General features: G+C 41.3%; 1 protein-coding gene across 7 annotated transcripts in view; it reads right to left on the reverse strand.

Annotated features, from left to right (window-relative positions):
- Positions 1–22,889, reverse strand: part of LOC100135915 (circadian locomoter output cycles protein kaput) — a 42,482-nt gene that overhangs the window by 18,210 nt on the left and 1,383 nt on the right. For 6 of the 7 annotated variants that reach the window (XM_021604344.2, XM_021604346.2, XM_021604343.2 and 3 more), the window contains exons 2-4: positions 10,419–10,485; positions 9,965–10,209; positions 5,349–5,440 (exon numbers count right to left, since the gene is read on the reverse strand). In XM_021604344.2, the coding sequence (XP_021460019.2) occupies positions 5,349–5,368 (20 nt within the window). In that variant the 5' untranslated portion in view covers positions 5,369–5,440; positions 9,965–10,209; positions 10,419–10,485. The remainder of the gene's footprint in view (positions 1–5,348; positions 5,441–9,964; positions 10,210–10,418; positions 10,486–22,889) is intronic. The other variant, XM_021604340.2, reaches the window with a different exon arrangement.

Consider the following 22,889-nt stretch of genomic DNA (forward strand, 5'->3'; position numbering starts at 1 on the left):
ATAAAAATAATTGTAAGGTCCCTCAAATCGAGTAGTGAATTTCAAGCACAGATTCAACCAAAGACCAGGGAGGCTTTTCAATGCCTAACAAAGAAGGGCACCGATTGGTAGATAAAAAGCAGACACTGAAAATCCCTTTGAGCATGGTAAAGTTATTAATTAGGCTTTGGATGATGTATAAATACACACAGTCACTACAAAGATGCAGACGTCCTTCCTACCTCAGTTGCCAGAGAGGAAGGAAACTGCTCAGGGATTTCACCATGAGGCCAATGGCGATTTTAAAACGGAGTTTAATGATTGTGATATGAAAAAAAAAGAGGATGGATCAACAACATTGTAGTTACACTCCACAATACTAACCTAAATGACAGTAACTTTTTGTCCTGAATACAAAGCGTTATGTTTGGGGCAAATCCAACAACACATAACTGAGTACCACTATTCATATTTTCAAGCATTGGTGGTGGCTGCATCATGTTATTGGTATGCTCGTCATTGGAAAGGGAGTTTTTTTTAGGATAGAAAGTAACAATACAGCTATGCACAGTCAAAATCCTAGAGGAAAACCTGGTCCAGTCTTCTTTCCAACAGACACTGGGAGACAAATTCACCTTTCAGCAGGACAATAACCTAAAACACATGGCCAAATCTACACTGGAGTTGCTCACCAAGATGACATTGAATGTTCCTGAGTGGGCTAGTTAGTTTTGACTGAAAATCTATGGCAAGACTTGGAAATAGCAATAACCAACTTGACAGAGCTTGAAGAATTGTATATTGTACAATCCAGGTGTGCAAAGCTCTTAGAGACTTATCCTAAAAAATTCACAGCTGTAGTCACTGCCAAAAGGTATTTCTAACATGTATTGTCTCAAGATAGTGTTTTATTTGTCAAATTTTTTGTTTGAATTATTCTTCCACTTTGACAGAGTTTTGTGTAGACCGTTAGCAAAAATCACAATTAAATGCATTTTAATCCCACTTTAACATGTGGGAAAAGTTGAGGGGTGTGAATACTTTCTGAAGGCACTGTACCTCTCCAAAGTGTGCACGGTTCCTACATAATTCCAATGCACTTTTATGACTCAAAGAAGAGTCTTCAACTATAAAGGTGCTATTTTTAGCTCTCAGCTGTGCTGTCGAGGAACTAGAGCAACCAGACTTTTTCTTTTGGAACACAGCCCAGCATCCCCACTATCACACAATTACTGTTGTTGTTTATGCATTCCAAAAATGTTCCATTATAATTCACAATCCGGTCTGGTGGGCATTATTTGAAAGCATGTTCTACGGCCAACATGGAAAAGTTGTAAAATATGATCTTACAGTGTTAGGCTTTCACATGGCAAGTGCACATACAGTGCATTCGGAAAATATTCAGACTCCTTGACTTTTTCCACTTTGTTACGTTACAGCCTTATTCTTATTCTTTTTAAATTTCCTCCTCAAACTCCACACAATAACCCATAATGACAAAGCAAAAAACAGGTGTAGAAATTATTTGCAAGTTCATTAAACATAAAAAAAACTGAAATATACATTTACTTAAGTATTCAGACCCTTTACTCAGTCATTTGTTGAAGCACCTTTGGCAGTGATTACAGCATCGAGTCTTCTTGGGTATGATGCTACAAGTTTGGCACACCTGTATTTGGGGAGATGCTCCCATTCTTCTCTGCAGATCCTCTTAAGCTCTGTCATGTTGGGTGGGGAGCATCGCTGGACAGCTATTTCCAGAGCCCGGACTTGAGGAAACCAATCAAGGAAACCAATCTTGGTTTCATCAGACCAGATAATCTTGTTTCTCATGGTCTGAGAGTCATTTAGGTGCCTTTTACTGAGGAGCGGCTTCCGTCTGGCCACTACCATAAAGGCCTGATTGGTGGAGTGTTGCAGAGATGGGAGAACCTTCCTGAAGGACAACCATCTCCACAGAGGATCTCTGTAGCTCTGTCAGAGTGACCATCAGGTTCTTGGTCACCTCCCTGACCAAGTCACTTCTCCCCCGATTGCTCAGTTTGGCCCTGTGGCTAGTTTTAGGAAGAGTCTTGGTGGTTCCAAACTTCTTCCATTTAAGAATGGAGGCTACTGTGTTCTTGGGGACCTTCAATGCTGCAGAAATGTTTTGGTACCCTTCCCCAGATCTGTGCCTTGACACAATCCTGTCTCGGAGCTCTACGGACAATTCCTTCCAACTCATGGCTTGGTTTTTGCGCTGACATGCACTGTCAACTGTGGGACCTTGTATAGACAGGTGTGTGCTTTTCCAAATCATGTCCAAACAATTAAAAATGTACCCCAGGTGGATTCCAATCAAGTTGTAGAAACATCAAGGATGATCAATGGAAACAGGATGAACTTGAGCAAAATGTTGAGTCTCATCGAAAACGGTCTGAATACTTGTGAATAAGATTGTTTTTTTATTTTTAATACATTTGCACAAAGAAAAACCTTTTCACTTTGTCATTATGGGGTATTGTGTGTAGGTAGAGGAGGAAAAAATGTATTCAATACATTTTTGAATAAGGCTGTAACGTAACAAAATGTGGAAAAAGTCAAGGGGTCTGAATATTTTCTGAAGGCACTGTAGAAAAGAGTGACGAGTGCATTCAAATGTGTGTTCCCCGCCAAACATCTTCACAATATGACAAACATAGGCTCATTCTGTTCAGGACAACCCAGGGTATGACACCATGTCAACTTGTAACTGTACATCAAGCAGAGTGATCATAAACGTTGACACTATGACATTTGTTTTATGATATGGAAATGTGAAGTGCAGATTTAGGTGTGTTTGGCTCGCTTGTATAACGGGTGTTTGGCTCGCTTGTATGACATCAAAGTGGTATTTATTATAATCCTTAACGACTCAATATATTTAGGAGACCTCTATTTAGAGCATTTCCCTTACTCAGACAAAAAAAAACTGCGGGAGGTGGGGCAACTTCTTGTCACACGCAGTGTTCACGTTCAGAACGGCTGTCAGTCAAAACCAATACTGAGCTGTAAAGCGGAGACCTTGAGCTGACATCATGTTTTTGTACACCCACTGCATTTCAATTTAAGCATTTATCAGCATCCAAATCTGCTATTTTAACTAGAGGTCGACCGATTATGATTTTTCAACGCCGATACCGATTATTGGAGGACCGAGAGAAAAAAGACGATACCGATTAAAATCAACCGATTTTTTATTTTTGTTTGTAATAATGACAATTACAACAATACTGAATGAACACTTTTATTTTAACTTAATATATTACGTCAATAAAATCAATTCAGCCTCAAATAAATCATGAAACATGTTCAATTTGGTTAAAATAATGCAAATAATGTTGGAGAAGAAAGTAAAAGTGCAATATGTGCCATGTAAAAAAGCTAACGTTTAAGTTCCTTGCTCAGAACATGAGAACATATGAAAGCTGGTGGTTTCTTTTAACAAGAGTCTTCAATATTCCCAGGTAAGAAGTTTTAGGTTGTAGTTATTATAGAACTATTTCTCTCTATACCATTTGTATTTCATATACCTTTGACTATTGGATGTTCTTATAGGCACTTTAGTAATGCCAGTGTAACAGTATAGCTTCCGTCCCTCTCCTCGCCCCTACCTGGGAACACATCGACAACCAGGAACACATCGACAACAGCCACCCTCGAAGCATCGTTACCCATCGCTCTTGCAGAGCAAGGGGAACAACTACTTCAAGGTCTCAGAGCGAGTTATGTCACCGATTGAAACACTATTAGCGAGCACCCCGCTAACTAGCTAGCCATTTCACATCTGTTACACCAGCCTAATCTCGGAGTTGATAGACTTGAAATCATAAAAAACTCAATGCTTGAAGCACAGGGAAAAGTTACTGGCAAACGCACGAAAGTGCTGTTTGAATGAATGCTTACGAGCCTGCTGCTGCCTACCACCGCTCAGTCAGACTGCTCTATCAAATATCAAATCAGACTTAATTATAAACATAATAGCACACAGAAATATGAGCCTTATGTCTTTAATATGGTCAAATCCGGAAACTATCATTTCGAAAACAAAAAGTTTATTATTTCAGTGAAATACGCAACTGTTCCATATTTTATCTAACGGGTGGCTTCCATAAGTCCAAATATTCCTGGTACATTGCACAACCTTCAATGTTATGTCATAATTACGTAAAATTCTGGCAAATTAGTTCGCAACGAGCCAGGCAGCCCAAACTGTTGCATATACCCTGACTCTGCGTGCAATTAAGGCAATAGAAATGACACAATTTCCCTAGTTTAATATTGCCTGCTAACCTGGATTTACTAAATATGCAGGTTTTAAAAAATATACCTCTGTGTATTGATTTTAAGAAAGGCATTGATGTTTATGGTTAGGAACATTCGTGCAACGATTGTGCTTTTTTCGCAAATGCGCTTTTGTTAAATCATCCCCCGTTTGGCGAAGTTGGTCTTCACACAGTTCGCAACGAGCCAGACGGCCCAAACTGCTGCATATAGCCGGACTCTGTTGCACAGAACGCAAGAGAAGTGACACAATTTCCCTAGTTAAAATAAATTCATGTTAGCAGGCAATATTAACTAAATATGCAGGTTTAAAAATATATACTTGTGTATTGATTTTAAGAAAGGCGTTGATATTTATGGTTAGGTACACATTGGTGCAACAACAGTGCTTTTTTCACAAATGCGCTTGGCGAAGTAGGTTATGATTCAATGATAAATTAACAGGCACCGCATCGATTATATGCAACACAGGACAAGCTAGATAAACTAGTAATATCATCAACCATGTGTAGTTAACTAGTGATTATGTTAAGATTGATTGTTTTTTATAAGTTGTGTTTAATGCTAGCTAGCACCTTACCTCCTTGCTGCACTCACATAACAGGCAGTCAGCCTGCCACGCAGTCTCCTCGTGGAGTGCAATATAATCGGCCATGATCGGTGTCCAAAAATGCCGATTGTTATGAAAACTTGAAATCGGCCCTAATTAAAATCGCCCATTCCGATTAATCGGTCGACCTCTAATTTTAACCCGTATACGGGTATGAGTGTAAAGAGTTAACCAGGCAAGTCCATTAAGAACAACTTATTATTTTCAGGTCCAGAGCCACCCACACACACAGGTCAGTCACACACACACACCTAAAGATCCACCAAATGTTGCTTGAAATCACCATAACGACTAAATCCAGGGAAAGTAAAGCACAGATTGAGAACATTTAAAAAAAGTTTTATTTTATAGATTGTTAGTCACAGATGATTTGACAGACATCTACCAGTTAGATGAGTAGGTAGGGTAGGATATCCATTTCTCTCAAGTTTAGGAGGAGATTGGTAGACTAACTCACCCGCCTATACTGGAAGTCATTTTGTAGCCTGTTCAGGGTCGCAGTTATGGAGAGGGGCCTTTTAATCGTGAGGTAGACATTTGTGAATGAACCTGTCAGAAAAAGCGAGATTAACAGTGAAATTACAGTACATGGCCTGAAACTAAAAATAATGTACAGTACCAGTCAAAAGTTTGGACACACCTACTCATTCAAGGGTTTTCCTTTATTTTTACTATTTTCTACATTATAGAATAATAAAGACATCAAAACTATGAAATAACATATGGGATCATGAAGAAACCAATTAAAAGTTAATTTGTGGAATTTCTTTCCTTCTTAATGCGTTTGAGCCAATCAGTTGTGTTGTGACTCCTTCAAGACTGTTGGAAAAGCATTGAAACATGAAACAAAATGTTGGACTCATCAGACCTGGGTCTTCCTTTCCTGTGGCGGTCCACATGAGAGCCAGATTCATCATAGCACTTGATGGTTATTGCGAATGCACTTGAAGAAACTTTCAAAGTTGTTGAAATGTTTCATATTGACGTGTCTTCGTGTCTTAAAGTAATGATGGACTGTCATTTCTCTTTGCTTATTTGAGCTGTTCTTGCCATTATATGGTCTTTTACCAAATACAGCTCACTCTGTATACCACCCCTACCATGTCACATCACAACTGATTGGCTCAAACGCATTAAGGATAGAAATTCAACACATAAACTTTTAACAAGGCACACCTGTTAATTGAAATGCATTCTAGGTGACTACCTCATGAATCTGGTTGAGAGAATTTCAAGCGGGTGCGAAGCTGTCAAGGCTGAGGGTGGCTACTTTGAAGAATCTCAAATATAAAACATATTTTGGTTTGTTTAACACTTTTGGTTTCTAAATGATTCCATATTTGTTACTTCATAGTTTTGATGTCTTCATTATTATTCTACAATGTAGAAAATAGTAAAAATAAAGAATAACCATGGAATGAGTAGGTATGTCCAAACCTTTGACTGTGTGTGTGTGTGTGTGTGTGTGTGTGTGTGTGTGTGTGTGTGTGTGTGTGTGTGTGTGTGTGTGTGTGTGTGTGTGTGTGTGTGTGTGTGTGTGTGTGTGTGTGTTTTATACAGTGGGGAGAACAAGTATTTGATACACTGCCGAGTTTGCAGGTTTTCCTACTTGCCAAGCCAGAAAATCATATTGTATGATTTTTAAGTAATTCATTTGCATTTTATTGCATGACATAAGTATTTGATACATCAGAAAAGCAGAACTTAATATTTACGTTTCCTGTAGGCTTGCACACACTGCAGCAGGGATTGTGGCCCACTCCTCCATACAGACATTCTCCAGATCCTTCAGGTTTCGGGGCTGTTGCTGGGCAATACGGACTTTCAGCTCCCTCCAAAGATTTTCTATTGGGTTCAGGTCTGGAGACTGGCTAGGCCACTCCAGGACCTTGAGATGCTTCTTACGGAGCCACTCCTTAGTTGCCCTGGCTGTGTGTTTCGGGTCGTTGTCATGCTGGAAGACCCAGCCACGACCCATCTTCAATGCTCTTACTGAGGGAAGGAGGTTGTTGGCCAAGATCTCGTGATACATGGCCCCATACATCCTCCCCTCAATACGGTGCAGTCGTCCTGTCCCCTTTGCAGAAAAGCATCCCCAAAGAATGATGTTTCCACCTCCATGCTTCATGGTTGGGATGGTGTTTTTGGGGTTGTAGTCATCCTTCTTCTTCCTCCAAACACAGCGAGTGGAGTTTAGACCAAAAAGCTCTATTTTTGTCTCATCAGACCACATGACCTTCTCCCATTCCTCCTCTGGATCATCCAGATGGTCATTGGCAAACTTCAGACGGGCCTGGACATACGCTGGCTTGAGCAGGGGGACCTTGCGTGCGCTGCAGGATTTTAATCCATGATGGCGTAGTGTGTTACTAATGCTTTTCTTTGAGATTGTGGCCCCAGCTCTCTTCAGGTCATTGAACAGGTCCTGCCGTGTAGTTCTGGGCTGATCCTTGCTGTCCCAATCCACCTGGCCGTGCTGCTGCTCCAGTTTCAACTGTTCTGCCTTATTATTATTATTTGACCATGCTGGTCATTTATGAACATTTGAACATCTTGGCCATGTTCTGTTATAATCTCCACCCGGCACAGCCAGAAGAGGACTGGCCACCCCACATAGCCTGGTTCCTCTCTAGGTTTCTTCCTAGGTTTGGGCTTTCTAGGGAGTTTTTCCTAGCCACCGTGCTTCTACACCTGCATTGCTTGCTGTTTGGGGTTTTAGGCTGGGTTTCTGTACAGCACTTTGAGATATCAGCTGATGTACGAAGGGGTATATAAATACATTTGATTTGATCCCTCACATTCCTCATGATCATTGATGCCCCACGAGGTGAGATCTTGCATGGAGCCCCAGACCGAGGGTGATAGACCGTCATCTTGAACTTCTTAAATTTTCTAATAATTGCGCCAGCAGTTGTTGCCTTCTCACCAAGCTGTTTGCCTATTATCCTGTAGCCCATCCCAGCCTTGTCCAGGTCTACAATTTTATCCCTGATGTCCTTACACAGCTCTCTGGTCTTGGCCATTGTGGAGAGGTTGGAGTCTGTTTGATTGAGTGTGTGGACAGGTGTCTTTTATACAGGTAACGGGTAACGAGTTCAAATAGGTGCAGTTAATACAGGTAATGAGTGGAGAACAGGAGGGCTTGAATTCTTACTGGTTGGTAGGTGATCAAATACTTATGTCATGCAATAAAATGCAAATTAATTACTTAAAAATCATACAATGTGATTTTCTGGATTTTTGTTTTAGATTGCGTCTCTCACAGTTGAAGTGTACCTATGATAAAAAATTACAGACCTCTACATGCTTTGTAAGTAGGAAAACCTGCAAAATCGGCAGTGTATCAAATACTTCTCCCCACTGTGTGTGTGTGTGCGCGCATGCATGCATGCATGCATACATACATGCATACATGCATACATACAGACTCCACAAATTTCTTGTTAAGAAACTATAATTTTGGCAAGTTGGTTAAGACATCTACTGCGTGCATGACAAGTAATTTTTCCAACAATTGTTTACAGACATATTATTTCACTTATAATTCACTGCATCACAATTCCAGTTGGTCAGAAGATTACATACACTAAGTTGACTGTGCCTTTAAACAGCTTGGAAAATTCCAGAAAATGACATCACGGCTTTAGAAGCTTCTGATATTCTAATTGACGTCATCTGTGTACCTGTGGATGTATTTCAAGGCCTACCTTCAAACTCAGTTCTTCTTTGCGTGACATCATGGGAAAATCTAAAGAAATCAACCAAGACCTCAGAAAAAACATTGTACACCTCCACAAGTCTGGTCCATCCTTGGGAGCAATTTCCAAACACCTGAAGGTACCACTTTCATCTGTACAAACAATAGTACCAAGTATGACCACGCAGCCGTCATAGCGCTCTGGAAGGAGATGCATTCTGTCTCCTAGAGATGAACGTACTTTGGTGCGAAAAGTGAAAATCAATCCCAGAACAACAGCAGAGGACCTTGTGAAGATGCTGGACGAAACAGGTACAAAATGATCTATATCCACAGTAAAACAAGTTCTACATCGACATAACCTGAAAGGCCACTCAGCAAGGAAGAAGCTACTGCTCCAAAACCACCATAAAAAAAGACAGACTATGGTTTAAAACTGCACATGGGGACAAAGATCATACTTTTTGGAGAAATGCCCTCTGGTCTGATGAAACAAAAATAGAACTGTTTGGCCATAATGACCATCGTTATGTTTGGAGGAAAAGGGGGAGACTTGCAAGCCGAAGAACACCATCCCAACCATGAAGCACGGGGGTGGCAGCAGCATGTTGTGGGGGTTCTTTGCTGCAGGAAGGAGTGGTGCACTTCGCAAAAATAGATTGCATCATGAGGGAGGAAAATTGTGTGGATATATTGAAGCAACATCTCAAGACATCAGTCAGGAAGTTAAAGCTTGGTCGCAAATGGGTCTTCCAAAAGGACGTTGACCCCAAACATACTTCCAAAGTTGTGGCAAAATGGCTTAAGGACAACAAAGTCAAGGTATTGGAGTGGCCATCACAAATCCCTGACCTCAATCCTATAGAAAATTTGCGGGCAGAACTGAAAAAGCGTGTACGAGCAATGAGGCCTACAAACCTGACTCAGTTACACCAGCTCTGTCAGGAGGAATGGGCCAAAATTCACCCAACTTATTGTGGGAAGCTTGTGGAAGGCTACCTGAAACGTTTGACCCAAGTTAAACAATTTAAAGGCAATGCTACCAAATACTAATTGAGTGTATGTAAACCTCTGATCCACTGGGAATGTGATGAAAGAAATAAAAGCTGAAATAAATCGCTCTCTACTATAATTCTGATATTTCACATTCTTAAAATAAAGTGGTGATCCTAACTGACCTAAGACATGGGAATTTTTACTAGGATTAAATGTCAGGAAATTTGAAAAACTGAGTTTAAATGTATTTGGCTGAGGTGTATGTAAACTTCCGACTTCAACTGTGTGTGTGTGAGAGATATACGTATATCTATCTATCTCACACAGAATAACCCACAGCCTCTATTCCTGAAGGGCAGCAGCACCCGGCCCAACCTTACCTCCTGTCTAGCAGACTCTGTGGGAGGATGAGGAGTGTGGTGTAGGATGAAGGTCCACCCAATGTGGAGGCACTGTGGGGATGGCAGAGGTCTGTGTCCCCCCTAGGGGAGGGGGGTAGTTACAAGAGTCACTGGGAGGATCCTTTGTCAAAGGCCAGCGGTTGTCAACGGCTCCTTGCTGAGCTGAGCATTCCGCCGTGCTGGGCTGTGGATGTACCACATGACAGCTACATCGGATGCTCTAACTGGTTACAAAACAGAAGACATTACATGAATTAACCTGTAAAGTGGTCTATTTACTCAATCCCAATTCAACCATAGCCTCTGTACCGTAGGTTCTTGTCTATCTGGAATGAATTTATTCGATAAATGTTATATGGCAGAAATTCCACTTAGCATATCAGTGGGCTAAGCATAGCTATATGTTTAGTACAGAGCAGAGGTGAGCACTTACCAATCACATGGTTCGTCTGGAGCCGCTATGGTACTGGACTAGAAAAGAGATGTTTTCCTTCGGGGATCTAAAATAAGAAAAAAAACACACAACATAAACCCTGAAAACACATACATCCTTAAACCCTGCAACAGACACACAAATAACCTTACGTATAGACGTACACAGAACCTTATATCCTTAGATGACATGATGGAAAAGCTGATTCAACCGATCGCTGCAGCTGTACATAGCCCATCTGTAAATAGCCCACCCAATCTACCTACCTCATCCCCATATTGTTTTTATTTAATTTTCTGCTCTTTTGCACACCAGTATATCTACTTGAGCAGATGATGTGCATCTATCACTCCAGTGTTAATTTGCTAAACTGTAATTACTTCGCTACTATGGCCTATTTATTGCCTTACCTCCTCACGTCATTTGCACACACTGTATATAGACTATTTTTTTATATTGTGTTATTGACTGTATGCTTGTTTATTCAATGTGTAACTCTGTTGTTGTTTGTGTCGCACTGCTTTGCTTTATCTTGGCCAGGTCGCAGTTGTAAATGAGAACTTGTTCTCAACTAGCTTACCTAGTTAAATAAAGGTGAAATAAAAAATAAAGAGCCAGAAAGGTCATGACAGCCACAGCCTGAAATACGCAACCAAAAACACAAACTGACATGATAAAATCCTGGTTTAGACACATGCCCTAGTCTCTAAACTAGTTAGGGATCCTAATAATGCCTAATTGTGGCAATGCGAGGACGTCAACAGTGGAGCTCGACTGACCAATATGTCTCTAATAGTGAGCTTTCCTAAAATGACCAGCATCATGATTAATCCCATTCTGACCCAACAGACTGCAATGCTTTCACACAAACTGGACTAATGCCTGGATAGAACAGAACATTAAAGTGAATGTTTTCCAACATGTTAAACTATGAACATATTTTTGGGAGAGGAAGAGAGTGACAGACACAGAGACAGACATAGGGGTGTGGTGGCTGTGGCGGAGTGTCTAGGTGAATGAGGGGAGTGCTGGGAAATCTATAGAGCATCTACAGATGGACTACCCAAATAAAGTGTGACCCCAAGTGCCTGAAAGGAAGGGGGAGGGGCATTGTCACAGCCCATTGACTTTCAGCTATGCCCATTTCTCTGCTCTCTGGACGTGACTTAAATGCAAGTAAAACTAAAAATGCATGCTATTCAATCGATCACTGCCCGCCCGTCCAGCATCACCACTCTGGACGGCTCTGACTTAGAATACGTGGACAACTACAAATACCTAGGTGTCTGGCTAGACTGTAAACTCTCCTTCCAGACTCACATTAAGCATCTCCAATCCAAAATTAAATCTAGAATCGGCTTCATATATCGCAACAAAGCATCCTTCACTCATGCTGCCAAACATACCCTCGTAAAACTGACCATCCTACCGATCCTTGACTTCGGCGATGTCATCTATAAAATATCCTCAAACACTCTACTTAACAAATTGGATGCAGTCTATCACAGTGCCATCCGTTTTATCACCAAAGCCCCATACACTACCCACCACTGCGACCTGTATGCTCTCGTTGGCTGGCCCTCGCTTCATACTCGTCGCCAAACCCACTGCTAGGTTTTTTTACATTTTATTTGACCTTTATTTAACCAGGCAAGTCAGTTAAGAACACATTCTTATTTTCAATGACGACCTAGGAAGGGTGGGTTAACTGCCCTTTTCAGGGGCAGAACGACAGATTTTCACCTTGTCAGCTCAGGGGATTCAAACTTGCAACCGTACAGTTAACTAGTCCAACGCTCTAACCATTGCACTCCACGAGGAGCCTGCCTGTTACACAAATGCAGTAGAAGCCAAGGTAAATTGCTAGCTAGCATTAAACTTATCTTATAAAAACCAATCAATCCTAATCACTAGTTATAACTACTAATCCAGTTTAGTAGGCAATATTAACCAGGTGAAATTGTGTCATTTCTCTTGCGTTCATTGCACGCAGAGTCAGGGTATATGCAACAGTTTGGGCTGCCTGGCTCATTGCGAACTAATTTGCCAGAATTTTATGTAATTATGACATAACATTGAAGGTTGTGCAATGTAACAAGAATATTTAGACTTAGGGATGCCACCCGTTAGAAAAAAATACAGAACGGTTCCGTATTTCACTGAAATAATAAACGTTTTGTTTTCGAAATGATAGTTTCCAGATTCTATCATATGAATGACCAAAGGCTCGTATTTCTGTGTGTTATGTTATAATTAAGTCTGATTTGATAGAGCAGTCTGACTGAGCAGCAGCAGGCCCGTAATCATTCATTCAAACAGCACTTTCGTGCGTTTGCCAGCAGCTCTTCGCAAGCACAGCACTGTTTATGACTTCAAGCCTATCAGCCTAATGGCTGGTGTAATCAATGTGAAATAGCTAGCTAGTTAGCTGGGTGTGCGCTAATACCGTTTCAAACGTCACTCGCTTTTAGATTTGGAGTAGTTATTCCCCTTGCGCTGCAAGGGCCGCGGCTTTTGTGGAGCATTGGGTAACGCTGCTTCGAGTGTGGCTGTTGTCGATGTGTTCCTGGTTCGAGCCCAGGTAGGGGCGAGGAGAGGGACGGAAGCTATACTGTTACACTGGCATTACTATAGTGCCTATAAAGACATTCAATAGTCAAAGGTATATGAAATATAGAGAGAAATAGTCCTATAAATACTATATTAACTAGAACCTAAAACCTCTTACCTTGGAATATTCTCATTTTAACATAGTCTCATGTTAAAAGGAACCACCAACTTTCATACATTCTTATGTTCTGAGCAAGGAACTTAAATGTTAGCTTTTTTTACATGTCACACATTTTTATATGGCACATACATGGCACATATTGCATATTGGCACATCTTACTTTCTTCTCCAACACTATGATTTTGCATTATTTAAACCAAATTGAACATGTTTCAGGATTTATTTGAGGCCAAATTAATTTTATTGATGTATTATATTAAGTTAAAATAAGTGTTCATTCAGTATTGTTGTAATTGTCATTATTACAAATGTTTAAATAATAATAAAAATAATAATAATAAAACAAAAATACGTTTTAAAAAAATAGGCTGATTAATCGGTATTGGCTTTTTTGGTCCTCCAATAATCAGTATCGCCGTTGAAAAAAACAATTGTAATCGGTCGACATCTACTGGTCACCCCCAAAGCCAATTCCTCCTTTGGGTCGCCTTTCCTTCCAGTTCTCTGCTACCAATGACTGGAAAGAACTGCAAAAATCACTGAAGCTGGAGACTCATATCTCCCTCACTAGCTTTAAGCACCAGCTGTCAGAGCAGCTCACAGATCACTGCATATAGCCCATCTATCTACCTCATCCCCATACTGTATTTATCTTGCTCCTTTGCACCCCAGTATCTTTACTTGCACATTCATCTTCTGCACATCTATCACTCCAGTGTTTAATTGCTATATTGTAATTACTTCGCCACCATGCCTATTTATTGCCTTAACTCCCTTATCTTACCTCATTTGCACTCAATGTATATAGACTTTTGTTTTATTTTTTCTACTGTATTATGACTGTATGTTTTGTTTATTCCATGTGTAACTCTGTGTTGTTGTATGTGTCGAATTACTATGCTTTATCTTGGCCAGGTCGCAGTTGCAAATGAGAACTTGTTCTCAACTAGCCTACCTGGTTAAATAAAGGTGAAATTAAAAATTAAAAAACAGATACATTTGACCTGCACAAGCAGCACGACACACAGGGTCTCACACCACAAACACATCACACAGAAAATGTGAGGGTCTCTGTCGAAAACATAAGGTTACAGGTTTAATAAATTCTCAACATGACCATGTATGTAACAGTAGCAGCAGAGTTTCTATCCACCTTATGTAACCTGGCAACAAGGGCGCCATCTGATTGGTCCAGAAACCGATGGGTTGGGCCAGAGCCAGAACACGTGGACAAGCAGCGAGGGAATTGGTCATTGGCTTTGATACTCATTGGTTAGAGATGCTCAAAAATAGCTGTTGACACCTCTCGTCACCACAAACAACTTCAATGATGTCCGTCTCACACTCAAGCATGTGGCAAACAGAGCAGCGGATGAAATTAGTGTGAGTCATCAGGCTATAAATAAAGTGCACAGAATTGTAAGATATTTTCATTTCATGGTGGGGGAAAACATTGAAAATGTGTTTTCGTAGTATAAGCACTCGGAAGCCGACATTAGCATAATTAGCATTCCCATAGAGTTAACATGGCAGGTTAGCTAGTTAGCTTTGAGGCACAACAGATCAAATATCCTAATGTTATTTACATAAAACATTTCGGGCACAATTTGTCTTTTGTCATTGATATTCTGCGTTAACGACATTGTCCATTCAAGCATTGATTGAAAAAAATGTGGCTAACATTAAAATGTATTCATACATTTTCATCAACAGATAACATATTTCAAATTCTGTGCACATTATTTAATAGTTTTGACAAATGTAATTCATATTTTACAATGGTTTTACTTGTGTCAATGTGCAGGAAGTTGAAAGACAAACACGTTCAAAATAGCTCAGGTCAAGTGGGCAGGGCTACATAAGGTGAATATGGGTCACAGCAAGTGAGTGGTGTCTCATCTCACCTACAGCTTTTGGAGGGGTAATCATACCAAAGCATAGAGCACGGTTTCATTCATACACTGTTTTAAAAGCTGCCAATCACAAACTTTGTCAACACTGAAAAGAGTCAGTGTTTTGACAGTGGGAAAAGACATGCAGACAAAGCATGATGTGAGAGCAAAAGAATGATAGGAAGTAGGGTTAAGTGTAGCAGCAGGAACACAAGCGGTAGCTGCAGCAAAAAGCTGTGCTTGTATAACTGCACTCAGTGCTTCACTGACCTGCTGACACAATGACCTACTTTCTTCCTCCTTCCCCTTTAAACTTCATCACAGCTCCACTTGCAGCCAATAACAGAGCACTTTCAGTCACCGTAAAACCCTGAGCAGCCAACCAGTGAGCAGAGTACGTCACCATGAGCCCTGAAGAGCCAATCAAGTCCCTAACTGGCATTTTACAACATTTGGAAGCTAATCACACAGTAACCAAATGCATCCTGGCTTCCCCGGGGCAGTAGTGAGACAAAGGAACTACGAAGAGAAGAGAGGGAGGGAAATGGAAAATGAAGTGGTGGAAGGGAAAGAGAAATGTTTAAAGCAGCCACTCAAATCACTGATGCCGCAAATGATCTTTCTCCCTCATATACACCCGAACAGACAAATACACCTCCCACACAGAAGCCCCTTCATCATTTCTCAGTAGCCTCAAATACATCGCTTCTCGCACTCAAAATCTCACTCACCAACACTTTCTCACCATTTCTACACACACAAATTGTGCTGATGTGCTGTGTGTGAAGTGGATCCTCGGTGCCGCTTGTCATCACGCACTCATAGCGACGGTGCCCATCGGCAACGCCATAGCAACCACCCGCGCCATGCAGGGTAAAAATAGCATAGCTGAATTCCTCTACAGTTAAGACTCCATCACAGAGTGAGCCTCCCCTATTCTATAATAGAGCAGAGAGAGAATCCCTTTATATCTGGCTAAGGCTGCCCTATGATGGTCTAACTACCACAGAGAGGACCTACCTCCATCACTGGATGCTGCTCGCAAGCAGTCTAAACCATCCACTACCGTTTGAGTGTTCTGTAATGCTATTGAGAAGAGACTGTCCTCATACGTGTGCTTTCTATGTTATACAGTAGAAACCCCCTGTTTTTAATATATGAGAGAGAGAGAGAGAGACTCAATCACCAAGCATGCCCACCCCCCTGCCATTATACAGCAGAAACTCTTTCCATCAAGGAAATTGCTTCCCCCATTCTGGTCTAGAAGCATTTTAAAAATAAAACAGGGTTAAAATGAATATAGCTGGGTAAACAGAGCAGAACAAAGAAGGAATACAGAAAATTAAGGTAAGGAAAACAGAAAAGAAAAAAATGTATACCTAGATTAAACAAAAAATCTGATCTGGATCATATGGACCTTGGCATACAGAATGGGTCCTCTCTAAACTGAGCCTAAGCCTGTATGTACCATTCCTGACACCTGAAACCAATGAGGATTTGTGGTCCATTTATTAGTGAGTGGGTAGGATAGCCCGATTGTCGACGTTTGAAAAGTAGCAGCAGGTTGCTTACAGTAGGGATGGGAAAAATGAGTCCGCCATAGCCATTGAAACAGGTCCATCGGCTCGCATTGCCAACATTTAAAACCTTCAGAGAATAAACTGGATTAGAGGTTCTGCTCTATGGCTGCGTTGACACAGGCAGCCCAATTCTGATATTTTTATTTCACTAATTGGTCTTTTGACCAATCAGATCAGCTCTGATATGATGTGAAATGATCTGATGTGATTGGTCAAAAGACCAATTAGTGGAAAAAAAGATCAGAATTGGGCTGCCTGTGTAAACACAGCCATTGTGGCAGAGAATCCCTCATTGATCTAATGCAGTCAGAAACCACCAACGAGCATCAACACATTCACTCCTGGGAACTGCAACCAAATACACAGTTACACACACTTTGTATATACACCTTCTTTCTCTCCCGCTATCAGATCAGAGGCTGCACCTCCCCCTGTTAAATCACGTTCAGACAATAAGAGAGGGTGTGCCTGCTACAGTGCACACTGTGGTTAATGGTTTCTAATTAGTAGGCTGACATTTCCAAGAATACAGAGAATACAGTGGATTTCTTGGTAAGTGAAGTTACTGACAAACAGCAGCAGGCTTGATTCTTCTGATGGTCATTGACCCATACTGTAGCTGGGCTTAGGCTAAAGCCGTACACACTTCAGCGTACACATCTCCGAGGAGCTGAAATGGTCAAACCACACCAACACCATGGTGAACTAGTCACGACAGTCTTCAACCGCAGGATGCTGAAGAAATGTAGACTGTCTCCGAGGGCACTCCGTGTTCTACAGGGGCACCATCGAGAGCATCCTGTCGGGCTGCATCACAGCCTGGTACGGCAACTCCACAGCCAGGGACCACAAAGCGCTACAGAGGGAGGTACGCTCTGTCAAACACTGCCTGCATATGACAATTAAACTTCTAATTTAATCATCATAAAAACACTGGAGTGCACAGCAGCATATAGGCTAGCATCATAGCCAATGGTGATGATTATCAGGGATGTCAATTTATCAAAAAGGCACAATTTTCTTCAGTTTGGAGCCTTTAATCCGAATACTTGTTGCAGAGTTTTCTTCCCAAATCCGTTTGCCACATACATCCCAAAAGGTTGGAATTTACCCTACAGCCCAGCAACAATGTATTCCTGCTGAAATCAACTCCATTAGGCCTAATGTTCATATCATCAAACTCAGTCATGGGGCTGAATGGAGGGAGGGTGGAAGGAGACATCAGTTCAGTGGTTGTCTGTCTGCTGTAGCCCAGACAGTGAGATCATTGGCTATAGGGGAAATTCCCACAGTTACAGACTGCTGAATGAGGAAGAGTGTGCTCTCTGGAAATGCAAGATACAGACAGACTGCTCTGGCAAAGTCATCAAGGAGCCCTCAGTATGTCCAAGCTTTCTAAGACTAGCCTACATCATAGCAATACACCAACAACACAAACAAAAACAAGTACAAGTACAACAGTAGACAATCACATCAACATCAGAAACCGTATTCAATAGATCTTTTACTTATTTATTCCATGATAGTCAGGCGATCATTATTTTATTTTTGTATATATTTGTGTTGCTTTAAAAATCAGGCCATGATCCCAAAACACTTACGTAACACCATTTTTACTTATTACCTGGACACATTTTACCAACGACTTTACTTCGGCAAACCCAAAGACCAGCATTGAGAAACCCATCCCCCAATAGGCTGCCACATAGCTAGATCATCCAATCTAAATTACATATACACATAACCTAAATTGGTCACAGCGTTTATGCAGAAATTATTCAGACCGTCACACCAATGGTGCCAGTCTAAATGGAATCCTTGCATACAGACTGTACATTCCTCAAAATCGACGCAGTCTTTTTCCTCATCTCCTTACTTCCTTCACTTTAAGAGATGTCTTGTAAGGCAACAAACCCTCTGCAGGCTGTGGTCTCTGCACATCCGCCTTGTTTAAAATGTCCACATGGAAAATAGAAAAACAAAGGCCAATGATAATCATGCTCAAATTATATCAAGATTGCCCCGTGGTTTGGGATAGTCTACATGGTAGGAATATGAAACAGTTGTTACCTGACATTCTTGTGACGTGACCCTCCTGAAGCTTCTCAAATGTCCTTGTGACCAGCCAAAGAAACAAACAATGTATCGTGCCAGAATGCAGTCTTTAGCAGGCAGAGACCCAGAGGGAATTGGATACTAGCCTAATACAATCCACTATTTGGGAAAACAGCTTCAAAACACCCATCACATTCTTTCTTGCTCTTAAGTCCGCAGTTTTGGCTTATATTAATCCAATAAGCTGTTGGACCGAGGATGGTGTTATGGTGTAGATTTGGGTTTCATTGGGGTTGGCTGTGGTGGACTGTGTATATTTTCAGAGGACAAGGTGGTGCCATGTGAGAGAAGTGCAGTGCTGATGGTTCTGTTCTAGAACTGTCAGCCCAGAGAGCCGTCCTGCCTGCTCTGCTACTCCCAGAGGTTTTGATTAGAGATGAATCACAACTAAAACATCTGGGTCATCCTGAAGCTCCCACAGTAGTCACACACCAGTCAGAAACACAATCAATTCCAGTGCTATAATAAAGCAAGGAAATTAGGCTACATTCTGATGAAAGCAAAACAATCCCTGTTTCCATCCTCTTTGCACAAGAGCCAGTCTGACCGCCATTACCACTGTAGAGGAGGGCACCACTTGAGTGGAGATCACATTCTACACAGAGTATCCACCGTCTGGTGGAATGTCAGTCACCACTGACATTTATGTCTGACCTAGGTAGTGCTAGACTAAAGTTTACCTACCCTGAAACTTCTGGCAATATACAAGGAATACATAAGAGAAAAATACATTAAACCCGACAATTTGAAGGTGAAGTCAATGCTATATAAGAGCAATGAACTTCGACACCAAAGGATTAAATGGATGTGTTGTGCGTTAAAACAAAAAGGCAATGTATCCTTTCCAATAAGATGCTCATTAAATAAAAAATGTGGCTAAAGGTTTGCTATTTCAGACGATGGTCAAAGACGTGACATATTGTTGTCGGTGATGAAAGCTTTGGTGCTCTGCTATAACAAAGACTGTAATTTCAGGCAGCACCACAATAGCGTACAAATGCCAGAGACAAGCTTATGCTAGAAGAAAAAGCCATCTGCGTCCATTTCTTCCTGAACATCATGACACAGAGTGGTCAGTTCGCATCAAACGGTTGACATACATCCCAAGAAGAGAGGTGGTGTCCTACACTGGGTTAGACCTAGATACATTACTGTACATTACCGGAAAAGACCCCCTCTATACCTAAAAAGGGAACAGAAGTGTCAAGTAGGCCTTTTGGAACGAGCTGGATTTGCATATTAGCCTCCATTCTACCGGAAGATCATAATGAAAATGAGGGCAAGTTCAGAGTAGCTACACAAGGAATGTGGTCTTACAGCCATACTACCACATGCCTGTTTCGATCTCTCCTCACTCTGCCACCTTAAAAAAGGACATTCTGTTTGTGTGTTTCCTCATTAATTATTTCCAACAGAGAATTCATCACACCCCCACATCATGGATCGATTCCTGAACTCCACAGCTTATTTTGTACACATTTCACAAAGGTTTGGATCGATTCTTTAACACTGCAATTGATTTCAAGACTGTCAAAGGTATTTTGCAGTGAAGAACTAATAACACGCTCCAAGATCAAAAGCCCTAAGGACATAATACTATCAGGCTGTAATGTAACTGTAGTCGGTGGGCATACGATCTGAGCTGCCATTCCCTGCTGCATTGCTGTCAGGTTCAGCTTAGAGATCCCTAGGCTGTTGTGTTGTGCTTCTGTAAAAGCAAACGACTGGCAATCAACTAGCCAGCTAATTCACCCCACCTTTAAATCAATGGGACTTGCAACAGAGAGCATCCTGACTGGTTGCATCACTGCCTAGTACGGCAACTGCTCGGCCTCCGACCGCAAGGCACTACAGAGGGTAGTGCGTACGGCCCAGTACATCACTGGGGCTAAGCTGCCTGCCATCCAGGACATCTACACCAGGCGGTGTCAGAGGAAGGCCCTAACAATTATCAAAGACCCCATAGACTGTTCTCTCTACTACCGCATGTCAAGCGGTACCGGAGTGCCAAGTCTAGGACCAAAAGGCTTCTCAACAGCTTTTACCCCCAAACCATAAGACTCCTGAACAGGTAATCAAATGGCTACCCGGACTATTTGCATTGTGTGCCCCCCCCCCAAACCCCTATTTTACGCTGCTGCTACTCTGTTTATCATATATGCCTAGTCACTTTAACAATACATTCATGTACATACTACCTCAATTAGCCCCGACCAACAAGTGCCCCCGCACATTAGCTAACCGGGCTCTCTGCATTGTGTCCTGCCACCCACCACCCCCTCTTTCACGCTACTGCTACTATCTGTTTATCATATATGCAGTCACTTTAACCATATCTACATGTACATACTACCTCAATCAGCCCGACTAACCAGTGCCTGTATGTAGCCTCACTACTGTATATAGCCTCGCTACTGTTATTTTTCACTGTCTTTTTACTGTTTTTATTTTTTACTTACCTATTGTTCACCTAACACCTTTTTTAAATGTTTTTATTGCACTGTTGGTTAGAGCCTGTAAGCAAGCATTTCACTGTAAGGTCTACACCTGCTATATTCGGCACACGTGACAAATAAACTTTGATTTGATTTTATCTTAGCATCAAATGAACAACACCATACGTCACTCCATCTGAGGGCAGCTAATATTGTATGCCGGAGTCTAGGTGTCAAATGCACATCGCCTCAAACATATTTCCTTACTGTGCAGTTTCTATGAATACAAGGTTTAGGCTAAGAAATAAACCGACACACCTAACTTGGCCACAGTCAAACCAAAAGTCACTGTGCAGTTTCTAGAATTCAGACAACAGGCTACTGTGCAGCAGGTTATGGCTTCCTGCCCAATATTGTGTGAGAGCTGTGACGTGGCACCCAATGATGGTTTGAGGGAAGACAGCTGCCAAGGGCCATAAAGGCCATGCTCTGTGCAGTACTCAAAGACAACTTCGCCACAAACTCCTAAACACAAACAACAACACTAAGGTCACTCAGACAAGTCACACAGACGCAGCACTAAAGATATCACTAGATGCAGGGCAAACAAGGTATCTCTAGTACTGTCAACAAAACAGATACAGCTCAGAGTGGATAACTATTAAGAATGATAAGAATGTGTATGCTCTGATGAAGGTCTTGCGACTGAAAGCTTAGCATACTTAAATGAAATTTGTGCATTGATCCTGAGTGTGTAGAATCTTTATTCCATTACAGAATAGGAATTACTAACCATGGCCTGCCCTCAACTTGTTCAACCATAGAGCCACTGAACAACTTGTTATTCCATTTGCATGGTTAAATGGATGTTTCAGCATTGGTTACACGCTGCATCCGTCAGTGCAGATATTGGATCGGCATAAGTCAGAGGGCAACTTATCAATAACAGATGACGTATGCATCCTGGACTAGGCAAACATTGGCCATTGTTAGGTGATACTGGGCAATTCCACGATAACAGAGTGCAGATGCAAAGTTTAGTAACAATGACTGCACAAACAGTGCATCACTCTGTTACTAAAATTGTGTATAGAGTTGTATGGTTTGTTTAACTTTGCAATCATTGGTTTTTGTTTAACATACATTTTAAAGTGAAAAATCTTGTATTACTGTTACCTACCATGGAATTGCTTGTTTTACAGCTGATTAAGAAACATATCGGTATTTTTTCAAGGCTGTCCAACACTACTGAGCATCACAGGAGCCAGTGAACCCAAATTGCATTTGTCAGGCATTCCGTGCATAAATAAACAACATTTTTAGCCTACATCAAGGCAGTACAATAACAGAATGAAGATGGTCAGATAGGTTACTCAACTGATTTGGTTACTAGAACTAAAGCCATTTAGACTTTTACCAGTGGAATACATTGTAGCCGAGTCAAAAGCCATATACACTGAACAAAAATATAAACTCAACACATAGTGTTGGTTTCATGAGCTGAATTTTTTTTTTTTTTAATACCAGAAATGTTCCAAAATTCTCTCAAAATCTCCACCAATTTGAGCATTGCTACTTTGCCAAGATAATCCATCCACCTGACAGGTGTGGCATATCAAGAAGCTGATTAACCAGCATGATCATTACACAAAGTGCACCTTGTGCTGGGGACCATAAAAGGCAACTCTAAAATGTGCAGTTTTGTCACAACACAATGC

Source organism: Oncorhynchus mykiss, chromosome 5 (genome assembly GCF_013265735.2).
Source record: "Oncorhynchus mykiss isolate Arlee chromosome 5, USDA_OmykA_1.1, whole genome shotgun sequence".
Lineage (NCBI taxonomy): Eukaryota > Metazoa > Chordata > Actinopteri > Salmoniformes > Salmonidae > Oncorhynchus > Oncorhynchus mykiss.